This window comes from Acipenser ruthenus, chromosome 3 (assembly GCF_902713425.1).
Source record: "Acipenser ruthenus chromosome 3, fAciRut3.2 maternal haplotype, whole genome shotgun sequence".
Classification (NCBI taxonomy): domain Eukaryota; kingdom Metazoa; phylum Chordata; class Actinopteri; order Acipenseriformes; family Acipenseridae; genus Acipenser; species Acipenser ruthenus.
In genome coordinates this window covers 61,940,588-61,959,902 of record NC_081191.1, presented here as the reverse complement: position 1 = coordinate 61,959,902, position 19,315 = coordinate 61,940,588, and the positions used below count along the sequence as shown (strand labels likewise).

Genomic DNA, 19,315 nt, shown 5'->3' with positions numbered 1-19,315 from the left:
TCTGGGCTTGATGGCAGCAGCTTTCCAGACCCTTCCTTTGGGTCGCCTGCGCATGCGCCCTCTGCAGGCCTGGTTCAACAGCAGGGTCTCATCATGGTCTAAAGGTTCTCTCTTGGTGGAAACAACCGGCCCATCTATGCTTCGGCGTAGCGCTGGGCAGTGTCACCAGAAGGGAAGTCATCACCATGGACGCATCCAGCCTGGGCTGGGGCTCTGTGTAGAATGGCAGGGTCTCCACATCAGTGTTTTGGAGCTTCAGGCAGTTTCCCAGGCCTTGCAGCATTTTTTGCAGAGCATTTTTTGCTCTGGGTACATGAGAATCTACTGTCACTGTGGGCAGTACATCTGCCCGGGGTGACAAATAGGGCGGTGGACCTCCTGTCAAGGAAAGTTCCCAGTGCCTCAGAGTGGAGGCTTCACCCCGAGGTGGTGAGCCTCATTTGGGAGAGGTTTGGGAGAGCAGAGATTTATCTCTTTGCTTCCCAGGAATCAACCCATTGTCCCCTCTTGTTCTCCATAATAGGAGGCGGGGACCCACTGGCGTTAGGACCAGGCCAGGGTGCTCCTAGTAGCTCCATATTGGCCCAAAAGACTGGTTTTCATCCCTGATGTAGTTCCTGAGCGGACAGCCGTGGAGACTGCCCAGGCGCTACAATCAGGCTCGGGGGACCTTATGGCATCACGACCCATCAAGCCTACAGCTCTGGGTCTGCCCCTGAACAGCTGCATTTGAGCCGTCTGGGTATTGACACCCTAGAAAATACCAGAGCAGCGTCCCCACGTTCCCGGTACAGGTACAAATGGGACGTTCAACCCCACCACTTGTCCCATGGCAGTTAGCAGTGATACTGCAATTTTTGCAGTACCTGTTTGACAAGGGGAAATCCCCCTCTACATTTAAAGGTCTATCTGGCAGCCATTTAGGATTGCCATGTCAAAATTGAGCTCACTTGAGCTCACTTCCTGGCAGAGCGATTTTGAAAGTGGCTCGTTGGCCACCTGTGAAAGTTGGCCACCTGTGAAAGACATTGTTCCTCACTGGAGGCTAAACTGGAGGCCTCTATCTGAGCCCATGCATTCAGCTAAGCTGAAATTATTGATCGCTCAAAGCGGCTTTTTTGCTTTCTATCACCTCCACAAGGCGGGTGAATGAGATGCATTCATTCTCCATAGTGAGAGCCTTCTTAATTTTTACGGCGGCCAGGACATAGTTTACACTCCATACCAATCCTACCTTTTTGCAGAAGACGATCTCGGCATTCCATGTCAACCAGTCTGTGGAATTGGAGGCTTTCCATCCACCTCCTTTCCAGTCTGACAGAGTGACACTCTGCACGTTGACAGGATGAAAAGTTGGAGGCAGTCCGAACAATTTTTTGTCTGCTATGGGGCGAAGTCCCATGGTCAAGCCCTGTCCTAAGCAGACACTGTCCAAATGGATAGCAGATAGTCAGGACTGCCTATGAGTTAGCCAACTTTGCCCCTCCAGTAAAAGCTCACTGTCCATTCCTCCAATGGCAAGGCAACTTCGTGAGCTTTATTCCAGGGTGCATCTGTCAAGGACATTTGCAGTGCCGTGGTGTGGGCTAATCCCCGTACCTTCACTAGTTTCTACAGACTTAATGTTGTGGATCCTTAAAACCCTGTGTGATGGGGTGCTAGCTCGCCCCTATAAATTTGTGTTTGTTATTATTGTTATTTTTACTGTTTTCATTATGTTTTTTGTGATTCTTGTTTTGGTTTGGATCAGCAGGAAGGGGGTTAAGTCCCTCCCTGTGAAAATACATGTGAGAATGTGGCTGGAGCCTTAAGTGCTTAATTGTTAATTATTAGTTAATTGGGCTCCAGCCACAGAATATAAAGGGCAGGTGAAACCCATTGTGTAGGGGTGTTTTTTTGTTTGGCAGTGCTGGGTTTTGGGGAGTTTTGTGTTTGAAAAGCCTTGGAACCTGACCATTTATTTTGTAAGTTTTCACGTGTATTATTTGTATTTGAACCTTTTTGTTGGCCCTTGTGCCTATTTATTTGATTATTTTTTGTTTAATAAAGATCATTATTTTGCCCTTTTCACTGTCTCTGAGCCTCAAACCTCTGTCATCCTGCCACACTCTGGTTTTGAAAAAGGCAGCTTTTCCGTATGGTAACACACAAGGCAGCCTCTTGGCTTAGCCTTGTAGCATTCCAGTCGTTCGCAATATTGCCCTTGCGACAGCTCACCCATGCTGTAATGGTTACATTATGTACTTGAAAGGGAATGTTAGGTTATTATTATAACCCTGGTTCCCTGAAATAGAAATGTAACCATTAACCTTCAAGGTTGCTGCGTCCATTATTGCAGCAGGCTTGAAGGAAAAATTACGCTGAGATCTGAGCAGCTGTGGTATAGAATATTCAGGTTCCGGGTTTTTAGGAGGTAAACACCCATGCGGTAATGGTTACGTTTCTGTTTCAGGGAACCAGGATTATGATAATAACCTAACGTTATTTAACTACAATTTACACTTCGTTTTTTCAATGTCTTTTTTTCATGAAAAAAGTAACGTTTTTTACTTGGAGAATCCAAAAATAGTTTAGAACATTTTCATGGATATCCAAATGTAATTTAATTCTTAAAAAAAGAGTTAACGAATAGGGTCTATTCTATGATATGATATGTATAACTTCATTCAACTATATGATTTAAATGATCAGGAGTCAGGAATTTGATGTTAAATAAATGATTCCTTCTTTATAGGGGCCTATTCATTCAACCTCGTGGCACCTTATCATTTCAATAAATATACTTAAACAATGCTCTGATGTTCTATGAGTATTAAAAAGTGTTGCTAAGTAATGTTCACCTATTTAGTTGTTATTTTTAATACACACACAAAAAAAAAGAAAATTGAATTTATCGCAGGTATTACCGTGAATTGCAGGTTATTGTATTACCCATTCCCTACAGTAATTATTACTTCTAATTCCTGTTGCTTAGGAGAAAGTACAAGTTTTGAAAAAAATAATTATGCTAGGGAAGCATTTGAATTATAACTTGGTCTTTAAGTTTTCAGGGTTCACATGACGTCCCTTTAAATGTATTATGAGCCGATTCTGTTTCCTAATTACACTCAGAAAAAGCTATTAATTGCAAAACAATGCCACTTGTTTTTACCTTCATATCTTGACTGAGCCTGATTCTGTTTCTCTTAATTTTTATTTCAAACAGACGTGACAAATTACGTTAGTTGCTTATCGCTGATCCTAATTCCATTTCATTCTTGCAGTCGTTGCATTTAATTCAGTTGTCCTGATTGTCATCATTTAAGTCTTAAGAAACATATTGCATTCCAAAAATATACCCTGCAACTGCTTGTTGACTGAGTATGTGCAACGTTTATTTGACTAATATACTCAGTTTTCTTCATACATGGTGGCACTGTTTCATCTTTTATTAACCTACTACGGTATCTTTTAATCAGTCCATTTTGGATTGACTGGCTGACACTGTTATTTGATGTGCAAGGCTGATTCATGCTGGTAGGATGCTGGCTTCAGTTCCACAGACTGCATGTTTTATACCACCTCTTCTGTGTGATTCAAGGCTCAATGCAGCCCACAGAATGGGAGTTAGTTCTAACTAGAATGGATCGAATGCCAGAGAGATTTTTTTAAACACCTACCTTTTCTATATTTGTTATCTGTATTCTCTGATTATAAATAAAGCTAAATACTTTCTGCCTTTACAGGGTTTAGGTGAGGATACTGATAGGTTGTGTGATACCATTGTTGCATTGGCAGAAGTTTTTAAACTCACTGACCCTACCTTGCTGTATCTTGAAGTATCTACACTTGTCTCTAAATACCCGGATATCAGGTAAGTTGGCGTCAATTTAAATTATAACTGGTGCATCGTGCTGACATCTTAATCTTAAAAAATGTCCACTTACATAATTCCAAACAAACTAGTGTAACAACTTAAGCTGTTACTGCAAAATGTTGCTTTCAGGCAATGTACTATTATTTATTTTTATTTTTGTGTAGCATGCCCTACAGTGACGGCATACCAATTTATCTGCCATGTTACAGTAAAAAACTAAACAAATAAACAACAATAGTGTGTTGTCTCAAAGCAGCTGTAACCTGTTTGTATGGTTTAATTTATTAGAATGTATGAAAGTGTTCAGTTTGTGAAACCTGCTGTCTCTGCTGACATTGTGAGTTTATCCACAACTGTTTTCTTCTAATCTTCAGGGAAGACCATGTTTTAGCTTTGTTGGCGGTGCGTGGAGATGCCAATCGGGAGATGAAGCAGATGATTATCGAAACTCTGAATCAAAACAAACCCTTGTCGACTGTAAATATACAGCCAGTTTTCAGAGATATTGTTGTCCCAACTATGACCGTGAATAAACTACTTAAATAGTAGTGAGAACATGAGAATACATTATTCTGAATTACAATATGGATTTGAGGGAAAAGAATCAACAGATTTTAATGAATTGTATTTGTGTGTGCACTTTGAAAATTAAATGCGGGTAAGGGGAAACTTGTGAGATTTTAATATTGTTGAAACATAATATAGGTGCCATAAGATTTAATGAATTACTGTTTTAGTTAAAGATTATATATGGATTACCTGTTAACATTTCATACTTGGTGTACAGAAAATAGTTTTCACCTTTTTTCATATGTGATTTGACTAAAAAGGCACATTTTGAAAACATTTGTTAATTTTCACAAATAAATTTGGTGTTGGTGCATGTATGTTCAGTCTCTGGGGGATCTTCTCTTAATTTACAGTTTTATACTATATCAACAATAGCCCTACTTGGGGTGACTGTCATTTTAGATACACCTACACCATTTTTTAACCCATGATTTTAATATTTTATTTTCCTGTTGAGCCATGGCTTTAAGATTATATGGAAGAATTGGTCTGATATTGACTTAAGGCCATCGCACACTAGACCGACCCGATAAGACACTGTGTCGGTGTCTTATCAGGTTGGTCTAGTGTGGGGTGACATTTAGTTGTCGTCAGCATCTGACTGTTTATCGTTTTTTCCTTCATTCTGTAAAATATACCAGGCAGTTCAACCTAAGTATGTAAGAAGTAATCTCTATCATTGTGTCCCAAAATAAGCACTCATTGTAGTATGATGCGAGTCAAATATCAAAACTAAAACCAAAAAAAACTAAAGGAATTCACATCCGGTTTTAGTGGGAGAAGTGAAATTAAACATCAGTGTTTTCCTCATGGGAACAAATGGATTTTGGCAAAAACTTACTCAACCCCCCAAAGGAGATGGCTCCATGAAATCGGAGCATTTTGATTGTGTAGTTATGTTATAATATATACAATTTTAAGCTCTTTGGGTCATTATGTACACTAAGTTTTTAAATGTTTAATCTTGAGAAATGTCAAAGGAACTGCACTCTATCTTTCTAGTGGGACTTTGAATTGTAGTTCTAAAAGTCTGGCGTATCGCCTGATTTGCAGTCACAGTGTTATGGAGAGTTTACCTATTGAGATGTTAATGGAAGTGTGGGATGACTCTCAACATTTGTACTCGCTGTACCTGCTCTGATTTCATTTTCACTCCCCAGTGTTCTTTGTAATGTTTTTACAAACTGTACTTTTTCTCTTTATTTCTTGCTTCTGACAATCACGGCAGAAAACATTATGGCCTATCTTTAGCCAGTTCAGACTTGTATAGTGCTTAATAATCTTTTAAATCCATTCTCTTACCTTTTATTAGCACTAACACAATTATTATTATTATTACCATCATCATCTATATATCCATTTATGAATTCCATACACAAAAAAACAGGATAAATCTTAAGAGTTTTATGAAATGTTCTTTTGTGGTTCATATACTTTTTTATCATTTTAAAATCAATGATAAAATGATGGGATTCTATGAAAGTGGCAAAATTGGCGGGTAATATAAAATAAACTTTCTTTTTATGAGTAAGAGTCATTACAGGAATAAAATATATGGATACTGACGTGTAAAATATGCTATTTTCTCATTGATACAATAGTTTACACTGTTCTCTAACTGGAAGCATAACCTTAGATAGACCTCTCATATACTATATTTATTTCTTAGCTGATGCCCTTATCCAGGGCGAGTTACAATTGTTACAAGATATCACATTATTTTTACATACAATTACCCATTTAAACAGTTGGGTTTTTATTGGAGCAATCTAGGTAAAGTACCTTGCTCAAGGGTACAGCAGCAGTGCCCCCAGCGGGGATTGAACCCACGACCCTCCAGTCAAGAGTCCAGAGCCCTAACCACTACTCCACACTGCTGCCCTATATATTGTAGCTTGGTTCCTGATCGAGAACAATATAAAATATTATATTAATGGGTGCAAAGCTGCTGGGTTTTTATTTATTTATTTATTTATTTATTTATTTATTACTTACTTTAAATGGAATGCTATAGATGAAATGTTACTGTTCCTTCTGGTGCTCCAACATGTCATGTTTTCTGTGGGTCAGGTTCACTACAGTGGTCAAACTGTAATCTGTTTTATAGAAAAGTCTTAGGTCCAAAGAAGTAATAGTTTCACATTTCTTGGTACTATTCTGAAGCAAGTCCAGAGGCAAAGGCACATTATATGAGAGGAATAAAACCATTTTAACATACTTATATAAGCAAAAAAAAGCTAAATACACTGTAAAACAATGATGTTTCCATAAAGGGCGCTATATAGCCACTTGGCAAAATGAACCTGCTCTCAAGGTAATTCTATTTATCTGAAATGAAATGGCAGTTTTATTCTTCAACTGCACAGGTATTTATATAATGCTTGATGTCAAAATAAATGTTCCACCTTTGTACAGGTTTACATGTCAGTGACTAGTGACTGCCACCTGAAGACTATCCAATGTATAGCACCAATATTTTTACAGTTGTTTAACTATAATGAACTGACCAAATTATATAATCTACCAAAATGATGACTTACTAATCAATGGGCCGTTTCCTGATAATGGTAGTACTTGGTGTTGGAAGATGATTCTTACGATTTGCTGCAGCTGCTTTCGATCGGTCTTCCATGTGCCTTTCCCAAAACGCCACGTGGAACTACAATTTAACTAGCGATCTTGAAGTGCATCGTATGGTGGTGTCTGATTCGCACTAAGGGCGTAGGCATGTTTGAAACACATATAAGTGGTCTTAAGGATTGTTTGCTTTTGAAAACAAAAAGCCAAAAGAAAAAAAAAGTGTTTGAAGATGGGGGCAAAATAATCTTACAAAAAATATAATTAAAAAAAAATGAAATAGAAATACAAGCAAATAAGGTGATTTTATTTGGCAAACTGAAAAAAGTTTTATAAATCAAACAAAAAGTAGGCAGATATTGCTCAGAAAATGAATGCCTCAAATACTGGCCCTCCAAGAGAAGGAAAAGACAACTGCAAAAAACGTCAAGATTTTTCTAGCGTGTGTGTGTGTGTGTGTGTGTGTGTAATAAAGCATGTACATAAGTTCTGCCCCTACACCCCTCACCCCCTTTTTCTTTTGCAGAGTTCCTGTCAAACCCAGTGTTCCCATAACCAGTGAAGCAGCCCCAGGACTCACCATTGCTGATAGTCAATAAAGCATACATGTTCAGTCTACAAAACTTAATTTTATTTACACACAAACAGTAAACCAAACTGCACTAATCATATTTGCAATACTAATCAATTATTTTTCATTCATTCAATTTAAATGCACGTCGATTGCATAAAGTTAGATCCACAATGATTAAAGCAGTGGGCTGTGCAATTAAATGTACTGTATGTGTGTGTGTGTGTGTGTGTGTGTGTGTGTATATATATATATAATATATATATATATATATATTTTTTTTTTTTTTAAAGCGTAAATACATCCACGAACATTTTACAATTATCTCAGACCACTTGTTGACTCAAGTAGATGTTCAAGAGTTACTGGAGTTCGATAATGTTTGGGAAACACTGCAGTTTCAAACCATTCATCTTATGATGGACTTACAACGCTAGTTTGGTTCAAGTAGCTTTTGGGAAACGGCCCCCAGAATCAGAACATACCAGGGAAGGGACGGTCTGAAGAGATTATATACGTAATCATCCCTTTATAAGAGAAGTTGTGGGGTAGTGTTTAAATAAAGAGAACTGGCATCTCTTTCCTGTCTGCAAAGCAATCAAAATGCAAAACATCCAAATTCAGTATGGAGTTGAGACAGTGATAAGAAGCCATTCAAATATTATTTGTGTGCTGCTTGTTCTTTATTGTCAGAGAAAGCAACTGTAAAGATATAATGGGCTTGCTGTTAAAATAATAAATTTCATGTTTTTGTTACCATATATAAAATGGGGACATCATTTATAATGGCCTTGTTGTAGTAGCCAGTTTCTAGTGCCAGTAATAGCCTTTGGTATATGACCACTGATAACAACATAACTATATACAATATTAAGTATTCTTGCTGAAGAGTAAGTAAAAAAAAAATACACTACCATTTCAAGATTTTCTTTTTACGTTATTTACTATTACGGTTTTTCAAAAATGTCTATTTATATTAGCCACTTAATATTTTTGCAGAGCACTCCTCAGTTTGTAATGAGAGATTATCTGTACAGAACAAGGGAGTTGATGAAGAGAAAGAACAATCCTTTCAGCCAGATGAGTAGAAAAGTATTCTGTCCTTCAAACTATAAGAAGTATGCAGGTGCCAACCACAGTGCCTAAACAAAGAATATAAATATATAAAGTCTTTTAGCAGAACTAAAAATATTGCAAAGCACTGCTACATAATCACATGAACCAATGTAACACTGTTTCATCCCTTTTCCATCTTAAGTAACATCATAGACTTAGAGGTGCTGATGTCTAATTTAGTAGGCCTGAGTTCAAGCCCTAGTTGTAAGTGGTGGTCTCAGTTTTGTCCCCAGTGCACATTAGTATATTTCATAAAACCACCACCCAATTTGTCACAATTGGCAGTTGCATTAGAGAGACCCAGGATTGAAAGGCAGGAGGTGATACTTTCTTTACATATTGTATTGTAATAAAGATATGTATTGTTTGTATGATAGAAGATCAAAAGCACAACATAGCTCATTGCAAAGGCTCTTGAATGATGAATGTGTGTTTTATAGTATGTATGAATACATACTCTGACTCTCCCTCATTTAAATGTCTTTTAACAAAATAGTACATCATTAAATGATCGTTTGATTGTATTATACAACATACTAGTAGCCATTCATCAGAAGTATTGTGATACATATTGTATTGCAACCTGCAGATCATAATACATATCATATTGTGATGTTAGCTACACCCAGGGCCATAGCCATGAAAAATCACTGAGGCACTTGCCCGTGCACTGTGTGAACTGAGCGGTGTCACTGTAGTCTGCAATGCCAGTCAAATAGTTTGAAGAGGCTATAGATATCAGCGGGACTTGGGAAATAATGCATGCACGCAACTAGGGATGAAATGCATTTTGTTTTGCAGCAAAGCAACATGTAAGAGAGCCTAAATAATGATTAGTATGATTTTGACCGAGACCCGTGCCTCGTGTGCCTGCCTCATAGCTAGCTACGGCTTTGGTTACACCCCTAGTAAGCACTTAGCATGACTGACTCAAAAATTTATAATAGAAATATGAATAAATAATTATAAGATAAATAATACTTGGATATTAGAAATAAAACTGAACCTAGCCTTCATGCACTTCAATCACAAGGTACTGAAACAGTGTGTGCAGTTCTTATTGGCAGGGAGGTGTCTAGCTATCTAACACACACATGGAAGTAATTAGTGTACGGGTGAGGACGATGGGCTTGCCCTCCAGAGTAACTCTTACAAAAACGATTTAAAGAGAACAAATCTCACCATCTGAATGTGGATGCTTGTTAAATTGGGAGGGTATAGTGTAAAAGCTTCAGTCCTTCAGGTTTACTGTTGAACATACAGAATGTGATTAAAGAGCAGAAAATAACAGGTTACCTGTCCAGCAAACCACAGGAAGAGGAGCATTGCTCCTTGTTCAATTGACAGTGTCAGGGAGGGCAATACTAGCAGCAACAAACAAAGGTACCATAGGAAGTACTGCTAGATTTAGTTTACGGTTTCTTACGGTATACAAAACTACATTGTTACATTCGCTCTGTAAGCAGAGCACCTGATCTCTACAATTGTATGCAAAAACAAAGCTAATGCATATGAATAGAAGATGCCAGGTTTCTTGCAAGTTTGTCACTACTGAAATGCAATTGGGTTTGGAATGTTTCTCAGCTCTTCAGGCTCTTGGGAAAACATCCGTGTTAGTGAGATCTAGTCTTACCTGTGAAGTGCAAACTTGGTTAATGCTGACAAAAATCACAGTGTGTAGGAAGCAGCAAAAGGCCAAATCTTTGCATTAGGCAAAGGATGTGATAAGAAGCAGCAGGAGCTCCACTCACTCTTTGCAGTCAAATGCAGCATGTAGAAGTGGAGAAGTTCTGGCGGATATCCCTCCAAGTCAGGTGATACAAGTAAGTGTGTTCCAGAAAATCCCAACCATACCTTCAACAACACCACCAAGAAGTGTCAAAGCAGAAAAAAGTGATTCAGAAAAAAACAAAGCAGCATTCATTAACAGAGGTTACCTCACATTTTCAACTAACTTATCAAATAATTAATTCAATTCAAGCACTTGGCTCAATCTAACTGAATAAACTATTGTTGCTGTCAGAGCTGTTGAAGAATGTTTCACATAGGTTAACCACATCTAACTATACATCCTACAAAATACAGTGAAAGTCTTCAATTTCAATCTGTATTGCTTACATGCAACCTGAAAAAGGAACACATTGAAAAAGACTTTTAGTTTAAACGTTTATCATTGCCCTTATAAATGTTTACCATGGTATTATTGCATGAACATTTTGTGGTTTTCCCATGCTTTTCCCATGGTTATACTAATTTACCAAAGTTACCATACCTCTCCGGGCTTTAAAGTGCTTACCTGAGCTTGACCATGCTTTTACTATGATTTATTCCACTTTGCTATGTTTTTTTACTATGGGAAACTTTTATAAGGGTGACCTTATTAATGTTGGATCAACATTGGTTTCTCTTTACAATAAACCATGTCCAACAGAAATGCTCAAAATAGTCAAAGGATAATGTATCTCATCTTATTGACCCAAACTTTTAGAATGTTTTGTGCTGTCAGTAAACTCCATATGGTTTTGACATTATGTAATGATACAGTATGTAACATCACTGTCAGACTTTTGCTGTCTTCTGAATGACTTTCCGTTTTTTATTACATTAAACCTTTTAAAGGCAGAAACATAACAAAATAATAGTGTGTATACAAAGAGGGGCAAAATGTATAGCGCTGTAGTGTTATTTTCAGGTACGAGGGTAAAACGTGTGTGTTTGCTTGTGCAAGCCTAAACCACTTCTAAACATCAAGTGCCCATTCAAATCTGGTACGTTATGCTGTTTTTGATCTTTTGCATCTTTTTTTTAATTTAATTTATCATATTATTCAACCATTAAGAAAATAGTATGTGAATATTTATCATATGCAATACACTGGGTCTTGTACATTTTTTTTTACTGATGCAACTTTGCGGTGGACTTCTCATTTTGTCTTGTTTGTCGTGAATTGTTTTTTCTTTTTAGATAAATTCAGTTTCCAGTTTCCTGCAAAAAAAGTATGTATAATTAACGGTTTGCCAAAAAAATTATGTATAATTAATGGTAAATGTTTGACAATAGAAAAACACATCACAGTCTCACAGCAAAATCTCACAGCATACCACTTTCAATGTGATGGTGTACGACTTTCTAACATTACATGGGTCAAGTTTTGGTACGTATACCACATTGTGACGATGTACCACTTTATAACACTACACCAGTAGTTTGCCTCCTCTGTGGCCTATGGCTTAGGCGCCTACGGTATCAATCAAGTTACAGTTCAACAAGAGAAAAAAAATCTAAAAGGTCACAAAAATCAAGTGCCTGTAAAACTTTTTTACAGTTTTCCACAATAAAAAAATAAATACATATTATATATATATATATATATATATATATATATATATATATATATATATATATATATATATATATATATATATATATATATATATATATATATAACATACACTTTTTGGCATTTCTACACGAATCATAGGAATGGACCTGGGTGAGGCCATTTTAAATTTTTCACCCATGCGTACTGTACATCCTAGTATTGCCCTTTGCAAAGGTTAAGCAATGACGTATATGCCTTCGCTGCCAAGTTTGTTACTTAGCAACCGTAAAAAAAAATTAAAAATCTGCAGACGCAGCCAAGGAAACAGACAGAGACACAGAAAACAAAACAATAGTCTTTAACAACATTGTTGGAGAGTGCAGCCAGCGGCTGGTGTTGATTCGCAGGGAAGCACGCAGAGCACAGAGAAGTTTGATGTAAAACCAATTATTTTTATTTAAGAACAATAATTAAACAAAAAGCTAATTGAACCAAATATCAAACAACTTGAAGAAAGAAAAAGTGGAAACCAAAAATAACTATTTATAGTCACAGGTACTGACTTCAATAAATGAGTCCAGCCATAGAGCTGCAAAACTGCTCTCTGATCTACACAAAAGGAAGATCCTGACTGAACCAAGTGACAGCCTTTATACCTTTCCAGGCCTACCCCTCCCCCAGGATAAACCATTATGCAGGTGGTTATATAAGAACAAAACAGCAAACAGTTATCAATAATAAATAAAGTATTCAAAAAGAAACAAAATCAATGAATATGTATATATACTAAACATTAATCTAACACATGCATTAATACTATGCTTTAAAACAAACAGAGGGAAACTTAATTAAAATCAACTATCCCCCCTTTCAATATCTTCTACAGGTACTGCCCTGCTACAGGAAGTCAGTACCCAGGGAAGTCAATAAAAGCTTCCCTCACCAACATGGCTGGTTCCCCACTTCCTGTCAAGATGGAGGACCATACCACCACACCCAACTCAGGTTGCCTAAACCATTGCATATCAAAACATGCATATTAAAATAACTGTTGTTCATTTTAGCTTAACAATAGTACTGCAATACATTGTTCTGGAAGTGTGCACCCTTCCAAACCAACTGTCTAAACGGTACTCTTGATTAACCCTCTCTTTTGTTTTTCAGGACACTCCCAACCACAGGCCTCCAGTCCTGATACCCCAGGTAAGTGAATTTTGTTTTTATTATTTTCCTTACTAGACCCAAGGTTCAGCAACACAATACACAAACAGTTAAAAAACAATTTGCAGAAAATGTCCAGATACATACTGAGACAAATGTGAGGGTCTCCTCCCTCACATATCCCCCTCCTTAAGCTTTCCCGTGTTCTACAGGGACACGAGAAAGAAAGTCTGCAATCTGATTCAAGGCTCCTGCCCTGTACTTTACTGTATATTGAAATGGTTGCATTGCCAGGTACCAACGAGTGATACGCGCATTGGAGTCCCTCATCTTCCCAAGCCACTGCAACGCTCGATGATCTGTCTCCAAAGTAAACTCACGGCCGATCAGATAGTACCGTAGTGAATCAAGGGCCCATTTGATTGCCAGGCACTCCTTCTCAACTGTGGAATAACGAGTTTCTCTTGGAAACAATTTCCGGCTAATGTACAGTACTGGTCTCAAGTTCTCTGACTCCCCTTGCAGCAATACAGCTCCAAGTCCTGCATTGGAAGCGTCAGTTTGGACAACAAAGGGCTTAGAAAAGTCTGGGCTCTGCAACACAGGTTCCCTACACAAAGCTTCCTTAAGATCTTGGAATGCTTTGTCACAGGCCACAGTCCAATTAACCTTATTCGGTTCACTCTTCCGAGTAAGATCAGTGAGGATAGCTGCTCTGGTGGAGAAATCAGGGATGAACCTACGGTACCATCCTATTAAGCCAAGGAATGATCTCACTTCCTTCTTGGTCTTGGGTGGACCACAGTTCTGAACTACCTCCACCTTTGCCACTTGTGGTTTGATGACCCCATTACCCAGGTGGTATCCAAGATACTTGACCTCTCTTTGGGCAATGTCACACTTTGCAGGATTGATGGTAAGTCCAGCATCTTTGATGCTTTTAAACACAACTTTTAAATGTGTCAGATGATCTTCCCAGGAAGTACTATAAACAACCACATCGTCCAGATAGGCTGCTGCAAAGTCTTGCATACCTCGTAGAACTCGATCCATGAGCCTTTGAAAAGTCGCAGGGGCCCCATGAAGCCCAAACGGCATAACCGTAAACTGATAGTGCCCAAAAGGAGTACGGAAGGCTGTATATTCTCTGGAATCCTCTGCTAAGGGAACCTGCCAATATCCCTTACACAAGTCCAAGGTGGTGATAAACTGGGCTTTCCCAACCTTCTCTATCATCTCGTCAATTCGAGGCATAGGATAGGGGTCGAATTTAGACATTGCATTGACTTTCCGAAAATCGATGCAAAATCGGAGGCTGCCATCCTTCTTTGGGACAAGTACGACGGGGCTGCTCCACTCACTGCTGGTAGCTTCTATGACTCCCAAGGACTTCATACTTTCCAACTCATCACGCAACCGTGGAATCAGTTTTTCTGGCACCCTGTAGAACTGCTGTCTGATGGGGTCAACATCCTTCAATGGGATCCGATGCTCCACTAGTCTAGTGTATCCTGGTCTTTCTTGGAACAAGCCAGGAATTAAACAACTAGAGATCTCTCTCTGGTGATCTGCTGATAGATGGCTCAAGTTTGGGCCATGTGACCTTTCATCTGTAGGAAAGTATTGCTCAGTCCGATCTTCCTCCTCCTCTACAGCTCTAATCAAGAGATGCGGCTGAGGCTGTTCAGGACGACTATACCATGGTTTTAATAGGTTAACATGGTAAACCTGCCTAGTCTTGCGGCGGTCTGGCATGGCAATCTCATAAGTCAGCGGGCCCATCTTCTGCAAGACTCTATATGGACCTTGCCATTTAGCCAGCAGCTTGTTTTCTTGAGATGGCAATAGCAACAACACATCTTGACCACGCTGGAACTCTCTGGTACGTGCTGATTTGTCATACCAGGCCTTCTGGTTTTGTTGTGCTTGCTCCATGTTTTCCTGTGCCAATGTCGTCATCTTTTGCAGCTGGTCGCGCATTTGCAGCACGTAGCTAACAACCGTTTGGTCTTCCGCATGGCTCGACTCCCAGGTCTCTTTTAGGATATCCAGCGGCCCTCGCACCTGCCTGCCATACAAGAGTTCAAAAGGTGAAAACCCAGTTGATGCCTGAGGGACTTCTCTATAGGCAAAGAGAAGGTATGGTATCCATTGATCCCAATCTCCTCCTGTCGTGGACACAAATTTTCCCAGCATCGCCTTCAGGGTTCGATTAAAACGCTCCACCAGGCCATCTGTCTGAGGGTGGTAAGGTGTGGTCCTAATACTTTTAATTCCCATCAGCCTGTAAACCTGGTGTAATAGTTTCGATCTAAAATTTGTACCCTGATCCGTAAGAATTTCTCTTGGGATCCCTACCCTTGAAAACAATTGTATCAATACATTAGCTATTGGCCTAGCCTTGACATTCCTCAAGGGAAATGCCTCAGGATAGCGAGTTGCATAATCACATATGACCAGTATATATTTATGGCCTGATCTACTCCTCTCCAATGGACCAACCACATCCATGGCTATGCGTTCAAAAGGTGTACTGATTATAGGAAGAGGTGAGAGGTGGGCCTTAGTCCCCTTCCCCCCTGCACATGAAAACTGACACTCAGGACAAGACTTAACAAAATCCCCAACTTCTGTGTATAGGCCTGGCCAAAAAAAACGACTTGCAATACGGGCAAGAGTTTTCTGCTTCCCCAAATGACCCGCCCAGGGGATTGTATGTCCCAACGTCAAAATCTTCCTTCTTAAGGCTTCGGGAATGACCAGTTGCTCTCCTTCCTTACTCTGACGGTACAGTAGGCCTTTAATTAACACAAACCAAGCATCGTTTAAATGATGGCTTCCCTGCTCCCCCTCAATACTAGACAATCTCGTGTACAGAGACTTCAATGTCCCATCAGCTCTCTGTAACTGTTCTAGGTTGTCAGGAACTTCCCACTCCACAGACACAGGAGGTTGGTTCTGACTCAACTTGTCACTCTGCGTTAACCGAGTGGTTCCTCTCAACTTTTCTTGGCGCCTCTGAATCCTTGACTTCTTAGGCCTTATTTCTGATGTTTCAATCTCTGCATCAAAAAATGGCAAGTGATTCAGAGACTCAAGTTGCTTTCTACTCTGTGCTCTAGTAGTCACTACATTACAGGGTCTAGCTACTCCCAGCAACTCCCCTAGTATAGGTATATCTCTCCCCAAAATTACACTGTATGGCAACTCATCAACCACACCCACAGTTACTAAAAATGTCTGATCCTGAATAACCAGATAAACATCTGCTGTCGGATACATTTTCTCTTCACCATGCACACAGAGGATCCTAATGCTAGCTCCCTCATTCAAACTCCCTCTAGAGATCAAACTACTCACGACCAGAGTCTGGAAACTCCCAGTGTCTAGAAGAGCTTGAACCCATTTACCATTAACAGAGACTTGCACTAAATTCTCATACACACACTTTTCCTCCACTGGTTTAGTAGGTCTAGGCACATAACACAAGTTTGATGGTTTAGGTTTCCTCAATGGGCATTCTGGTCTATAGTGACCTGCCTGACCACAGTGATGGCATATTACTTGTTCCCTAGCAGATTTACCAGGCTGATTGGGTAGAAACTGATTTTTAACAAATGGACCACAACCCTTCCTCCACCCTGCAGACTTACCCGGTGTTGGTGTTACGGACCCCCTGGTGTAACGGTAGGCCTTCATTCCTCTCCGAGCCGAGACATAGACATCAGCTAGATGGGCGGCCTCCATAGCAGTTGATGGGTCGTGTTCTTTAATCCAGGTGCCAACCTCTGGATTCATCATCTTCAGGAACTGCTCCAGGATGATAGTTTCACCGATCTGTTGCACTGTGTGATTGTCTGGTTTTATCCATTTCTCATACATTTCTTTGAGACGCACATAGAGTTCTTTTGGGGTCTCCCCTTCCTGGACCTCCAACGCTCTGAATCGTTGACGGTAAGTCTCTGTATTTATTTCATATTTTCTTAGTATAGCAGCTTTCACTTTCTCATAGTCAAATGTCTCGTCAGGGTGCATAGCCACAAAGGCGCTTCTGGCTTTCCCTGTTAAAAGTGGAACCAGCCTCACAGCCCAGTTAGTTTTCTCCCATGCGCAAGCCACCGCCATGCGCTCAAATGTGGTTAGAAAGTGCTCTATGTCATCTGAGTCTTCTAGTTTCTGCAGCTTTGGCTCTCTCCAGCCCCTGGACCAACCTTGCCTAATATCAGCAGAAGTGTCCTCTACTCTTCTGCCCTCACTGCTGCTCTCAAGGACTCCTCCTTGAAGGCTGTGATGCACTTCTCCTTGAAGCTGGGTGAACTGATGATGTAAATGTCGATATCTTTCATCCTGTCTGACACTCTCTTGTTCTATTCGCTCCTCTCTGGCTCTCTGCACCTCAAGATAGCTTTTGAACATCAATGCTAGTTCATTCACCACTTGATCACCGCCAGATACTGGTTGCACCGCAGCTTGGGAAGTTGCAACTCCACTTGCCATGGCTCCTTCTTCAGAATCCTCTGGTCTCTCTCTTCTCCGCTTTGCAGGCATGTTGCAAACTTTCTGCTGCTTTCCACCTCTCTTCTGTGCTGATGTAATTTTAGAGTGCCTCCTGCTGGCCACTGATGCATCCCACCGCTGCCACCAAATGTTGGAGAGTGCAGCCAGCGGCTGGTGTTGATTCGCAGGGAAGCACGCAGAGCACAGAGAAGTTTGATGTAAAACCAATTATTTTTATTTAAGAACAATAATTAAACAAAAAGCTAATTGAACCAAATATCAAACAACTTGAAGAAAGAAAAAGTGGAAACCAAAAATAACTATTTATAGTCACAGGTACTGACTTCAATAAATGAGTCCAGCCATAGAGCTGCAAAACTGCTCTCTGATCTACACAAAAGGAAGATCCTGACTGAACCAAGTGACAGCCTTTATACCTTTCCAGGCCTACCCCTCCCCCAGGATAAACCATTATGCAGGTGGTTATATAAGAACAAAACAGCAAACAGTTATCAATAATAAATAAAGTATTCAAAAAGAAACAAAATCAATGAATATGTATATATACTAAACATTAATCTAACACATGCATTAATACTATGCTTTAAAACAAACAGAGGGAAACTTAATTAAAATCAACTATCCCCCCTTTCAATATCTTCTACAGGTACTGCCCTGCTACAGGAAGTCAGTACCCAGGGAAGTCAATAAAAGCTTCCCTCACCAACATGGCTGGTTCCCCACTTCCTGTCAAGATGGAGGACCATACCACCACACCCAACTCAGGTTGCCTAAACCATTGCATATCAAAACATGCATATTAAAATAACTGTTGTTCATTTTAGCTTAACAATAGTACTGCAATACATTGTTCTGGAAGTGTGCACCCTTCCAAACCAACTGTCTAAACGGTACTCTTGATTAACCCTCTCTTTTGTTTTTCAGGACACTCCCAACCACAGGCCTCCAGTCCTGATACCCCAGGTAAGTGAATTTTGTTTTTATTATTTTCCTTACTAGACCCAAGGTTCAGCAACACAATACACAAACAGTTAAAAAACAATTTGCAGAAAATGTCCAGATACATACTGAGACAAATGTGAGGGTCTCCTCCCTCACAAACATATAATATTAAACATTTTCTCAGCAATTTTTTCATGTCTTTTCCAATACTTTTTTAAAATGTATTCTTTTTCCAGGGTATTTCCAGGACTAGAAATCATAATTTTCAAATCCATGACTTTTCCAGGATTTTCATGACTGTATGAACCCTGTTTCAGTAAATACAATTTAGCATATTATTATTCACTTCCATTTTTAATGACTACACCTACATGCACAACTGGAAACCACTGCAGCATGTAGCACATACTTTTGTGTAAGTGTGGAGTAGTGGTTAGGGCTCTGGAGGGTCGTGGGTTCAATCCCAGGTGGGGGACACTGCTGCTGTACCCTTGAGCAAGGTACTTTACCTAGATTGCTCCAGTAAAAACCCAACTGTATAAATGGGGAATTGTATGTAAAAATAATGTGATATCTTGTAACAATTGTAAGTCGCCCTGGATAAGGGCATCGGCTAAGAAATAAATAATAATAATAGTGTAAATTGGTTCTCTCTTACATGATTGATTTAAATTTGTCTCAA

The 19,315-nt window shown here is 39.5% G+C and overlaps 1 protein-coding gene and 1 long non-coding RNA gene across 2 annotated transcripts in view; both read left to right on the top strand.

The window, feature by feature from the left end:
- LOC117394832 (exocyst complex component 3-like) overlaps positions 1 to 4,743 on the top strand; it is a 52,918-nt gene extending 48,175 nt beyond the window's left edge. Inside the window, exons 12-13 of the mRNA XM_059014736.1 lie at positions 3,726 to 3,853; positions 4,231 to 4,743. Of these exons, the coding sequence (XP_058870719.1) occupies positions 3,726 to 3,853; positions 4,231 to 4,402 (300 nt within the window). The 3' untranslated portion in view covers positions 4,403 to 4,743. The remainder of the gene's footprint in view (positions 1 to 3,725; positions 3,854 to 4,230) is intronic.
- An 8,045-nt stretch (positions 4,744 to 12,788) lies between these two features.
- Positions 12,789 to 18,863, top strand: LOC131721430 (uncharacterized). Its single transcript, XR_009319920.1, has 4 exons — positions 12,789 to 13,017; positions 13,177 to 13,215; positions 18,338 to 18,456; positions 18,616 to 18,863. It is a non-coding gene; the product is annotated as an uncharacterized LOC131721430 (long non-coding RNA).
- The last annotated feature ends 452 nt before the right edge of the window (positions 18,864 to 19,315 follow it).